Source organism: Plutella xylostella, chromosome 25 (assembly GCF_932276165.1).
Source record: "Plutella xylostella chromosome 25, ilPluXylo3.1, whole genome shotgun sequence".
In the NCBI taxonomy this organism is placed as follows: Eukaryota; Metazoa; Arthropoda; class Insecta; order Lepidoptera; family Plutellidae; genus Plutella; species Plutella xylostella.
In genome coordinates this window covers 3,749,595-3,761,218 of record NC_064005.1, presented here as the reverse complement: position 1 = coordinate 3,761,218, position 11,624 = coordinate 3,749,595, and the positions used below count along the sequence as shown (strand labels likewise).

The 11,624-nt window shown below is 45.6% G+C and overlaps 3 protein-coding genes across 3 annotated transcripts; 1 reads left to right on the top strand and 2 right to left on the bottom strand.

Moving 5' to 3' along the window:
• Positions 1-193: 193 nt before the first annotated feature.
• Positions 194-2,882, top strand: LOC105398661 (probable cytochrome P450 6a14). Its single transcript, XM_011570821.3, has 5 exons — positions 194-1,085; positions 1,283-1,485; positions 1,570-1,818; positions 1,892-2,143; positions 2,610-2,882. The coding sequence occupies exons 1-5, from the start codon at positions 406-408 to the stop codon at positions 2,780-2,782; spliced, it is 1,557 nt and encodes a 518-aa protein (XP_011569123.3). The 5' UTR covers positions 194-405; the 3' UTR covers positions 2,783-2,882.
• A 474-nt stretch (positions 2,883-3,356) lies between these two features.
• On the bottom strand, positions 3,357-5,353 carry LOC125490602. Its single transcript, XM_048630389.1, has 2 exons — positions 5,347-5,353; positions 3,357-4,576 (listed from the first exon to the last, which is right to left on the bottom strand). The coding sequence occupies exons 1-2, from the start codon at positions 5,351-5,353 to the stop codon at positions 3,357-3,359; spliced, it is 1,227 nt and encodes a 408-aa protein (XP_048486346.1).
• Positions 5,354-5,781: 428 nt separating this feature from the next.
• Positions 5,782-9,308, bottom strand: LOC105398662. The gene is made up of 6 exons (XM_011570822.3): positions 9,139-9,308; positions 8,314-8,496; positions 7,700-7,847; positions 7,038-7,181; positions 6,503-6,716; positions 5,782-6,336 (listed from the first exon to the last, which is right to left on the bottom strand). Exons 1-6 carry the CDS (start codon positions 9,284-9,286, stop codon positions 5,830-5,832), a joined length of 1,344 nt encoding a protein of 447 aa, XP_011569124.3. The 5' UTR covers positions 9,287-9,308; the 3' UTR covers positions 5,782-5,829.
• Between the last annotated feature and the right edge of the window lie 2,316 nt (positions 9,309-11,624).

Sequence of the window (11,624 nt, the reverse complement as noted above, 5' to 3'; positions counted from 1 at the left end):
TGTCCCACTGCTGGGCAAAGGCCTTTAAACTTTATAATAATATTGATGTATAAATTAAGTAATTAGATTAATTATAATAATATTTTATGTGTACGAGTAATAAAGAAGCCGTATTAAATTAAGTAGGTAATTAGCTTCTATGTTTCATAAAAAAGTAATTTTCCCACTTTACAATTTCGTGTGCAGCATTTTGAATGGCATTTCTTGTAGAGGTCACGCATCCGCGGAGGTGCTCCGTAAAAATTTGCGGCTTTATAGCGATACCGACCGCGGCCGAGCCAGCCGCGCCGCGATACCACTTTATTGTACCACCATCAATAAAGCCTACTTTATATACTTGTTAAAACATCAACCACAAATGGTTGTTCCTAAAATAAAACCATAAGTTCTAAGTGTTCACTTGCAATGGCAATTTTTCAAATCTACGAGTATTTCGGAGAGTTGATAAGTGCGGTGGTGATACTCTACACCTTAGCCTACTTGTGGTTCCAATACAGCTTCTCGTATTGGTCGAGCAAGCGCGTGCGCGGGCCGGCGCCGGCGTTCCCGTTCGGGAACATCCGTGACGTCATCACGAGGAGGTCGCAGTTCTTCCAGCCCTACTGCGACAACTACTTCAAGTACAAGCATCTCCCCTATGTGGGCATGTACTCGTTCAACCGGCCGGTGCTGTGCATCAACGATCCGGATGTAGCGAAACATATCCTGATCAAAGACTTCGATTACTTCCAAGCGCACGGAATATTCTCTGCGTCAGAGGGGATCGACCCTCTCGCGGCGCACCTGTTCAACAGTCACGGAGACAGATGGAAGAATTTACGAGTGAAAATGTCACCGGCGTTTTCATCCGGGAAACTGAAGACGATGTATCCGCTTGTGCAAAAAACAGCTGAGGAAGGAATGAAATACTTGGACTCGCTGGAGTCGAAAGGAAACTCGATAAACATTTCGGAGTTTTATGAAACTTATACTATGGAGATTATTGCAAGTGTGGGCTTTGGAGTGGAGTGCAATGGTTTTAAGAATCCTAATACGGAGTTCTATGTGAGGGGACATGAATACTTTGAACCGACGTCTTTGTATTGGTAAGTTAAAAGTTTTACCCTTGTCATGCACGATCCAACCCCCATCATATTATTTTTTGTCTATTTGTCAGTATTTTTCAACCAAGACGTAAGTTTTGAAACTTATGAAATATGCTTTTTAAGATTATGTTTACTATAAATGCCTCAATTTAATATGAAATGGGTTATATGTGAACAATTTCAAACATTGTTTTCAGGGCACTAGCTCGCGCTTTAGCATTTTTTGCTCCAGATCTATCCAGACAGCTAAAGATTCGGCGATTCAGTCCGGGCATGATAGAGTTCTTTTACGGCCTCGTGAAAGACACCGTCGAGTATCGGCAGAAGCACGAATTCAGGAGAAACGATTTCATTCAAACATTGATCGAACTGAAAAATGGACAGTCCGTAGATGAAAATGGTAAAGTTTTATTAACCCTATTCATACTTAAACTTTAAACTACAAGACGATTGCAATGAAAGTTACAAGCCGAGTATTTTTTAGGTAACATAAAGCCGATAGAGGGGTTCCCGTTTTCCATGGACGACGTGGCAGCGAACACGATGCTGTACATGGTGGCTGGCTACGAGACCTCGGCCACGGTGGGCCAGTTCACGGCGTACGAGCTCGCCCTCAACCCCGGCGTGCAGGCGCGCGCGCGCGACGAGGTGACCCGCGTGCTGGCCAGGCATGAGAACCAGTGCACGTACGAGGCACAGAACGAAATGACCTACTTGAACATGATCTTTGATGGTAAGTGCACAGTCGATACTTAAACCCAATAAGGCGTTACTACAATAGGCCATTTACCGTGTGTTATTTACAGAGACCATGAGGAAATACCCGCCGATGCGAGCACTATTCAGAAGGTGCAATAAAGAGTACAGGTTGCCGGACAGTGATCTAGTGATAGACGAGGGTACGCTGGTTTTCGTGCCGGTGCAAGGGATACAGATGGATCCGGATATATTTCCTGAGCCGGACAAGTTTGACCCGGACCGGTTCCTCCCTGAGAACAAAGCGAACATGCACCCCTGTCACTGGATGCCGTTTGGGGCTGGCCCGCGAAAATGCTTGGGTTAGTAATTTATAGCTATAAATAGACGCAAAGACCACCTGTAGACGAGTAGCACCGGCACTTTCATAATCACGGTCAAGGCGCTGTTGACTTTTCGAAAGAAGGTCAATTGCTTTCATCCGAATATTTTAAAGCTTTTAATTTAATCTATTGTAGGTGCTATTATTTATTATTCATTTATTTTAAACACATGGTTTGTTGATTTTGACCTTGAGACTGATGTAATCATGTTGTGATGTTTGTTTAATTAACGTATTATAAATTAAGAAGCCTTTATTCTACTTTCACTGCATATTTGCAACAGCCTTATATGTACCTATGTAGTTCCTTACAATTCCAATTTATTATTTCTTTCCGTTATTAATTTAATAGTAACCCTTGTGAAAATGTCAATACTAGCCAGATACTTTCAGCGAAAAAGCTCCCCTACTTAACAAACAATAACATAGATACCTCCAACTTCCAGGTCTTCGTCAAGGCTATATCCAGGTGAAGATAGCTCTGATAAAGATCCTGCAGAAGTACGAGATCGTGCTGGACGAGCGGACGGCGGTGCCCATGCGGGTCAAGCCGACGGCCATGTGCTGCGCGCCCGACGGCGGCGTGTGGGTCAAGCTCAAGAAGCTGGCTGACCAGTGAGGGACCAACAGCGATAAGGGCGTAAACACAGATATGTTCGCCTACCAGCTGCCGCTACACGGGTTCGTTATAGACGTAGATAAACGTCACTATATCCAAATTCGGCGCAGTGATTGGTGTAACGCGCACTAAACGAGTTTATCGACGTCAATAACGATCCCGTGTACGGGCCACCTGTAGCGCCGATTTATTAGCGCGTAACCGGTGCAGGAATGTTAAAAGGTTCCATAAAAGAGAGCTAGGCACTATGGACAGGAAAGACTATGAACTTGTCAGCGAGGTCTCATGGTTGACAAATCAGCCAATAGTCAGATTTCTATGTGCTAATGTAAGTCTCAAGAATAGAATAATGTACAAAGTTCGATAGGTTTCGATCGCAGATACCAAAGAACCTTAGCTTATGGCTGGGTGCTGTTAAATAATTAACCGATATATTAATTAGTTAATAATAATAATAATAATATCCATTTATTTCAGGCATCAATGGCCCATAGCATAAAATACACAAATACATTTTAAAATAAATCAAACAATATTAATATATACTCTAGAAACTTATAAAAACTAAAACTAACTAAACTCTAGCACTATTACGAGTATCAGGGGGTTTAATAGTCTGTTTGGCCTCCCTGTATCGGCGGAACACTATCCCCGCAGGCCAGAAGTTTTTATCCAACAGAACCTTCTGCTGGGCCGCGGGAATCCGAATACGGAACGACTTGAAGTCCGTCTGCTTGGCGGATTGCAGCCTCTCGATCGCCAGCACCTGGACTGGCTGTTCGGTGCGGCCGACACTCCTCTCCTTAATATAGCGCACGATGTTATCATGCGCCATATTCGCGTGGACGCGGGAGACGTAGATGTCGACCGTGGGCGTGGCGGCCTTCAGCGAGCAGGCGGCCGGGGCGGTGCCGCGCTTGTTGCGGTTGCGGCGACGGGGGCTCCTCTTCTCCACCAAGATGAAGCCATCCTTGTCGACGACCGCGTTGCGCGGGGCGCGGGGGGGCACCGCCGGAGCTCCGGCAGCCGCTAGCGTCACCTGGGGTGCAGCAAGCGGCGCGGCTCGACGGCGGCGGCGGGGGCGGGGGCGAGGGCGGGGGGGCGCGTATGCAAACTCCTGCTGGCTCCTGGTGGTGGAGGGTGCAGCAGAGGGGCGCGGCGGCGCGGTGGCGGCGGCTCGCAGCGGGCACGCGGCGTCACGTGTTCGCTCGGCGTAGGTCGCAGGCGGCGGGTCATTTGCCTGCCGCGAATCGGTGTCAGTTGCAGTAACTCGATCCCGCTGCGCTTGCACTTGACGCGCAGGCGGCGACGCGGTGATCGCAGAGTCAGCATTACGCGGCGACGGAGACTCACGTTGCATCGCGCTGGCACGTTCTGAGGCTTCCAACTTGCCTCTAATTTCAGCTATTTCGGCCTTTAACAAGATGATGTCCTTTAGCAGCCGGGTTACATCCACATGATCGAATGTCACCGGCGGCAGCTTGTAAAGGTCACGAGCCACGAACGTAGGGATATTATCCGGATCCGTTTCCTGAAAGACCCGGATGATATCCTGAAGATCCTTCTTGCCACATCCGTCGCCGCGGCGCGGCACGAGGCGCACGGCGGTGGTGGCGGTGTCGGCGAGCAGCTTCTTGGCGGCGGCAAACTCAGCCTCCTTGAAGCTGGTGACGCAGATCTGCTCGAGGCTGACCACGTCCATCGTGTCCAGCTTGCTCTGCACGAAGGCGAGCAGCTCGCTCACCATGAGGGTGTCGGAGACTTTAGTGGCGGTGGCCATGTTGCGGTTGCACTCTGGAAATGAGTCACTACGTGTCAAGTTAAAGATTATGTTAAAGATTATGTTTACTCAATAAGATATTTTTCTACAAATATGGCCTATGCGTTTTAATTTGTTTTTTTTTAGTTATATGCAATTGTTTGCTTGTGAAACATAAGTTTAAAGAATTCGCAAGACAATCAAGGTGAGGGAGTGTAACTTTCACAACAGCTACCTAGTAGTAGGTGTGTGTTTTGAATCAGCAAATGATAGGTCAGGCTGCCGATCGCAAATCGGTGAAGGTCAATTTATGCGTTATTTTACACATATAAAATTAAATTTAACCTAACGATATATGTACTAACAGTACTTTAACGCGACTTGGTGATGTCATTAACCTATCATGTATTTAGAAATAGAGTTAGGTACCTATAGACCACTATCATCGATGTGGAAATTTGATGTGTCATAGTGGGTCAGTTCGATAATTTCCGAAACTCCAAAGGTACACATTAGTGATGTAATTTGGTTTTGATTCATCAATGGTTTCTGCCATCATCGAGTTCGAGAAGAAGAATGTGGTGCGTGTCGATATAATAATTTTGATTACAAATAATGCGTGAAATACTATCAGTGTTCGACACAAATGATTACTGCTGATCTAACCAAAAATAAATTAGAATTAGGGTCTGTTTCACAATGTCTGGTTAGTGGCTACCTGACGGATAAAATACATGCTGTCACTCTCTGTTATTATTTTTTAGACAGTGACAGCATGTATTTTATCCGTCAGGTAGCGACTAACCAGACATTGTGAAACAGGGGCTTAACATCATAAAGGTTTATGAATTTCAAATTGAATATTTATCTAATTTTGGGTAAGTACCTACATACATTGACCTGCTTTAGAATCGAACACTAAAAAAATGCACGTCATATTTACTAGGTATACCAACCTCCTCAATTGTTCTGATGATGGTGTTGGGCATGTGAGTGTTCAAGTGGTGGCCCGCATACGGGCTGACGTGCGCCTGGTGCGGCCGAAGCCACTCAAAACAAGATCGGCAAGGTCGGATGTTTACGCAATAACCCGAGAATTCGCTTTTGTAAGATGACAAACACGGCGACCGTGACTCCTGTGCAATTGTTGAAATTGTTTATATTGGCCAATTACTTAAATTTCTTTTCGGGCTACAGATTTCGATGCAATATTACAAGTTTTTGAGAACAAAGGCGTGGCTAATTGTAAATGTTTTTAATGTAACCGTCAAATTATGACATCGTTGTTTTATTTCGCAAAGGATTTCTTCGGTGGCGTTAGCAAGTTGATGTCTTCTGTTACATTCTCGGCAGACTTCTCGAGCTCGAACTCGATGAGGTCGTCGACGAAGTCGTAGAGGAACCTCACGATGAACCGGTGCTGCTTGGGCTGCTTCTTCAGCGCCGCTTCTCTGGACGAGTCTACCCAATCATCGTAATCTGCGCTTTCATTAACAGATTGCGTCTTGGGTAAGGGAACAATGTAGTAGACTTCGTCATCTATTTGTACTTTCTCGAGGTCTATGGTTTCTTTTCCACTTGCGTCGTCCGGTAGTTTAATTGTGACGTGTTCATGTGGCACCGTGCCTGGAGGAGTGACGGCATCAGCCGGGAACACCGTGCCGGGGTAGTAGGCCACTCCCGGCCCCTGAGGGTAGTTTAGGGCCGCGCCATCTTTCTGAACACCCTTGTCTCTTTTCTCTTTGCCGATCGCTAACTCTGGGTAGACACTTCGAATTTGTTTCTCGTTTCGTTGCTTTGGGTGATAGAAAATATAGGATTAGCTTTCATAAAGCTAGTATCTATAATTGATCGAAATACCTATATAAAATATTAACACATTATAGAATACCCCCACTTGAATCCTCTTGCTAACCTCACCCTAAAACCCCACTAAACCACAGCCCAAAACCCAAACTTACCAGCATAACATCCAGATCCCCGTCCAGCACGGCCTGCACCCTCACCAGCTGAAAGTCGACGGCCAGCGCGACCCGGGCCAGCACCAGCGCCGCGGACAGCAGCCAGCACGCCGTGTGCGTCCAGGCGGAGAGGACCGTCAGCCGCGTCGCCTGGTACACGCCGCTGATGCGACGCTCGTAGAGGAGGGTCACCACGTTGATGGCGTACGAGCATCTGTTAGGAGATTATGTGTTGAGGAGGTCGTGAGCGCTTTGTTAAGAACTAGTTGGGGTCTTGTGTGTAGCGCTAATACGAAGATATACCTAGTATTTATATTAATTGCATGACTCGATCTGTGCAAGGATATAATGGGCAATAATTTTTATTATTATTATTAATAGCATAGAGAAATTTAGAAACCTACGTACACAGGAGTGTTTGATACGAGGGAGAAGCAGCAACTTACGTCTGTCCCAAAATATCTCAACTGGTCTTGCTACGAAGGTAGCTAACAAATTATTTGGATAAATCACGGTAGGTATAGTATGAACTCACGTCTGGCTGTTGGTGGCCTCGGCGAGCTTGTTGCAGAACTCGGCGAGGCCGGCCTGCGTCAGCACGGACGCGTACACGCACAGCGCGCCCATCGCAACGGAGAATATGAACACCGGCAGCAGGATGCGCCACGGACTCTGCAGACTAGAGGTTCATTATTGAAACACTCACGCCTTAGGCTCCCTTAGTGTGGAAGCATACCGAGAGACGTAGTGAAGTATGCTTCTACACTTACAGGATTTAGTTGCAGCTACCTTTTTTAGGTGTTTATATTTTAGTCGTAATGTAGAGCTCATCCAAATCGTTAATTTGGTATAATAATCTTGTAAGTACCTATAAGTATACCTACCTAATATCTTCAGATCGGTGGGAGGTAGGAACCTTATACCAATTATAGCAACGCTTCACGATCTATGCATAAACGGCAGTATTTATACTTTCCGGTTATCAGGTGATCAGTGTTACATCAGCGTGTGTAGTAGTATAGGTAGTTAGGTACCCAAGTCATTCAAATAATTATTCTGTCTCCATAGGGCTAGTAGCACGGGGCGCAATAATTAAGACGTTAGAACAGTTTTCTATCGCGCTCAATCAGACCGCGTAGCAGCCTCCAAGTTTTACTTTAAGTGCGCCCCGTGCTAGCCCTTCAGTTAATAACTGACCCAGTCTGCGTGCGGCTGCCGGCGTTGCACATGAGCAGCATGGTGATCCACACGAGGCCGAAGATGCCGGACACCAGCGGCACGAACGTGGGCAGGTAGCACACGTTCTTCTCCACCCACTGCGTGCTCAGGAAGTCTACCGGCAGCGCTGGGGCCAGGGAGGAATAACGTAGATTGTGGGAAGGGAGGAAGCATATTTTTTTAAGTTACGCAATACACGACGGTTTTCGTTAGTAATCAATCTGCTATCAAGAAGTTAAAGGAAACAAAAGAGCAGGGCAGAGGAATCCGTTTGGTTTATATCATACTTAAATATTATTATATCCAATGAGTACTTAACCGCAATAATGTAGTAAGCGTTTTGGACCAATATTGAACATTGATGTCCAAAAAACCCATTTTACTTAATTAGGGGTTTTAGGATTGGTAGTTACGCAGATCATGGTAGTAACTAAAACTAGCTCTCTCATCTAAATCATTTACTTACCTAAACTCCCTAATCCAAAGCATTGTTCCAGAACAGTTCCTTGGCTTTATTTAATACACAATACAAATCTATTGTTTTTTACCGCGATATCAAGACTACGAAAAAGGTTGAAACCAGTTCCACTAACTATTAGCCAGCTCCTGCTCCAGCGGCAGGTACTCGAAGATCTTGCTGTGCCTCTGCGCCGACAGCGACAGCAGCTTGGGGAACAGCACGCACTTCTCGTCGAACATGTACATGAGCATGTGGAAGCAGAACGTGCAGAACGAGCCGAACACGAAGGCTAGGAAGAACAGGAGTAAGTGGGCGCCTGGAATGAGGACGTTTATAAGTAGCCTCTGGTTCAGAGGCAGTACAGGCAGGGTTGACTGGATGGAATCGCTTTACGCCTAGGTACCTACCCTACTTACTAAAATATGAATTATTCTGTGTTTTGTTTCATTGGACTTGCGTTCAGAGTGACGCAAGCCGGCCATCCTCAGCCAATAATCATGCACTACTGGGCATAGGCCTCTCCCAAGAAGCGCCATAACATTCGGTCATGGGCCTTCCTCATCTAGCCACTACCGGCTACCCGCCTAAGGTCGTTGGAACCTGGAATATGGACGTTTATGTTTCTCAACCTACGGGCAGGGTTGACTGGAAGGAATCGCGTTTAGCCGAGTCCGCTCTTTGTGTATACCCTGGCTCTCCTTTAGTGAGATTGTATAAAATGTAATCTGTGAAGGATCCAAATCGAAGAACCCATAAGTATAATAAAATCAACAGTACCTATAACCTCTACTGTGCCTATTCGTAGGTTAGGTGATGATGATGCTATCCGCTATCTATCAGACCAGCTTTAGCAACCGTTGGATGTGATTACGATAGTAATATTATGAAGGTAAGGTCCTTATATAGAACCGGCCTATGATATACCTAACTATAAGGTACATGCGAGGTATATACTCACTCTTCCACGTGGAGTTGATCTCGTGTTCGTTTCTCTCGACGAACCTGAGCTCCTCGTACAGCAGTATCTTCTCCCGCCGGTGCGCGCGCGGCTCAGAGAACTCGGAGCCTTCCTCGGTTGTAGGCGTTATTGGGTCTTCATTCATCATTTGTATTTATTTATATGCAGCGATAGATACTATTTTTATTATTGATCATATTTTTTTGAATTGTTTATTTTTTCTCTATGGTACCTACTCTGTGTGAGTCTGTGCAGTCATGGTGCAGTCCAAGTGATGAGTCTGTGTTTTTTTGTATATTTATTTGCTTTTAACGGAAAAAGCTAAGGGCATATTCCCATACTGCCTGTGCCTGGTCTTTATTATAATAATAATATAATAATAATCATTTTATTTCAAACAACAAGGTCCATAATTAATTACAAAAAATCATTAAAAAAAAAAAACACATGCAATAAAATCATAAATAATTACATTACATTTACATTAAATTAACATTAAAATAAAATTTCATTAAAAATATCATAATTAAAAATACAAAAATATAAAATACCAAAATCATACATTATAAAATTAAAAATAAATTAAGTAAAATATCACAATCACGTCAGAGCATCATTCAATTCTTATCATTGGAGCGTGCAGGCTGGAACAGTGTCGCATGTACAGGAAGTCCAGCCTACTCGCGATCATGCTCAGGACGGTGTTGGTGCTGCCGCGCACTCGGCACAACAACGAGGAGGCTCTCTTGCGCATGGTGGCGTGGAAGCAGTCCACCCGCGCCTCCGCGAACATGCCGGACGCGCTGCACCAGCGGGGCCGCCCCAGCAGCGCCCGCAGCGCGTCGTTGTACTGCACCCGCAGCGCGCTGTACCGGCGCTGCGTGTAGCTCGCCCACAGCGCGCACGTGTACAGGGAAGTGCAGTACGCCCTGAACAGCGTGATCTTCACCTGGCGGGTGCAACGCGCGAACCGCCGCGCGATCATGTTGGCTCGGACTGCCAGCGCACGCCGCTCCCTTTCAATATCGGCATCGTCCCCCAGGCCAGATGTGATTATGTGACCGAGGTATTTAAACTGCTGGACTCGTTTCAAGACGGAACCATTCAGTTTAAAAGGTGGTATATTATTCGCATAGCCACAACCAGCCCCGAAGACCATGCATTCGCTCTTCGTCGTATTATATAACAGCCCATGGGAAGCTGCGTATTTCTCGCAGATACCCAGGAGATGTGCGAGGCCGCCCGGCGAGGCACTCAGCAGAGCCATGTCGTCCGCGTAACTAATATTGTTGACGCAAACCCCGTCGATGTGACAACCGACACGACACCCACTGAGCTCCTCAATACGGGCGTTTATGTAAAGGTTAAACAAGGAGGGCGAACTGAGCCCCCCTTGCCTCACCCCGCACTCCATCCTGTACGGTCTCGAAAAAGTGTTCATCCACTTCACCACATTTGACTGCTTTCCGTACCAATATTGGAAGACAGAAATTAGTGCGGTAGGTACTTTCTCTTTACGCAGCTTTTCCCATAGGATATCATAACTGACTAAATCAAACGCTTTTGATAAATCCAGGAAGCACGCGTACACGGCAGTCTTTCTATCAGTGTAGTAGCTAACAGTCTGCTTCAAACACAATATAGCACTTTCCGTGGATAATCCCGGCCTGAAACCAAATTGATTATCATGGATTTTCACGTACTTGTTAAGTTGTGTATTTAGCAGACTGTCAAACACTTTAGCTGTTATTGTAGCCAACGATATCGGGCGGTAGTTATTCGTGTCGGACACAAGACCAGTTTTATTTTTAACGATAGGGACTACCACCGTTTTCATAAGGTCCACTGGCAGATAAGAGTGGCCAAGGCAGAGCGTGTACAACATGGCCAGCACCCTGGGCAGGTGTGGACCCGCGTATATGAAGTGCTCAATACTAAGCCCGTCGTGACCCGGGGATTTCCCTCTTTTCATGCCCTTTATGACATCTCTAATGTCTTTTGCACGAAAAATAATATCTAATTCCGAGTCACACCGGCCTTCAGCATCAGAGGAGGGCTGCGACGGGCCCAGCGGCGACACCACCGTGAATTGTTTTTTGAATTAAACACCCGCGATCCCTTTATTATTCTGAGCTAATAATATATAAAGGGTGTTAGAAATACAGTATAGTGGGCTTATAGTATATTAGTATACCACTAATGCAACACCAGTAGGATTGCTGTTTACCAATATGCATTGCAGTAAATAAGGAATTTATTAAAACAATTGATGGAAAAACTATAGAATTTTCGGTAACACTAATTTAACAGTTATACTGCAAATAACCCGGGCGGAGTAGGATCATCCCAGGAGAGAAAGGGAGGCATGTCGAAGGGTACTATAAATAAAATAGTGTCTTTCAGTAAAAAACAATTATATTTCCATTCATGATAGCGTACTATTTAGGTATTATACAAATTAGCAATCAGTGAAAAATACCTCACTA

Bases quoted from the DNA above. Each gene is read 5' to 3' on its own strand.
- LOC105398661 (XM_011570821.3), top strand. From the start codon at position 406: ATGGCAATTTTTCAAATCTACGAGTATTTCGGAGAGTTGATAAGTGCG. The intron at 1,486-1,569 runs GTAAAGTTTTAT...AGTATTTTTTAG, and splicing joins ACAGTCCGTAGATGAAAATG to GTAACATAAAGCCGATAGAG. The intron at 2,144-2,609 runs GTTAGTAATTTA...TCCAACTTCCAG, and splicing joins TGGCCCGCGAAAATGCTTGG to GTCTTCGTCAAGGCTATATC.
- LOC105398662 (XM_011570822.3), bottom strand. From the start codon at position 9,286: ATGATGAATGAAGACCCAATAACGCCTACAACCGAGGAAGGCTCCGAG. The intron at 7,848-8,313 runs GTTAGTGGAACT...CCCTGGCCCCAG, and splicing joins GGAGCAGGAGCTGGCTAATA to CGCTGCCGGTAGACTTCCTG. The intron at 6,337-6,502 runs GTAAGTTTGGGT...TATCACCCAAAG, and splicing joins GGGATCTGGATGTTATGCTG to CAACGAAACGAGAAACAAAT.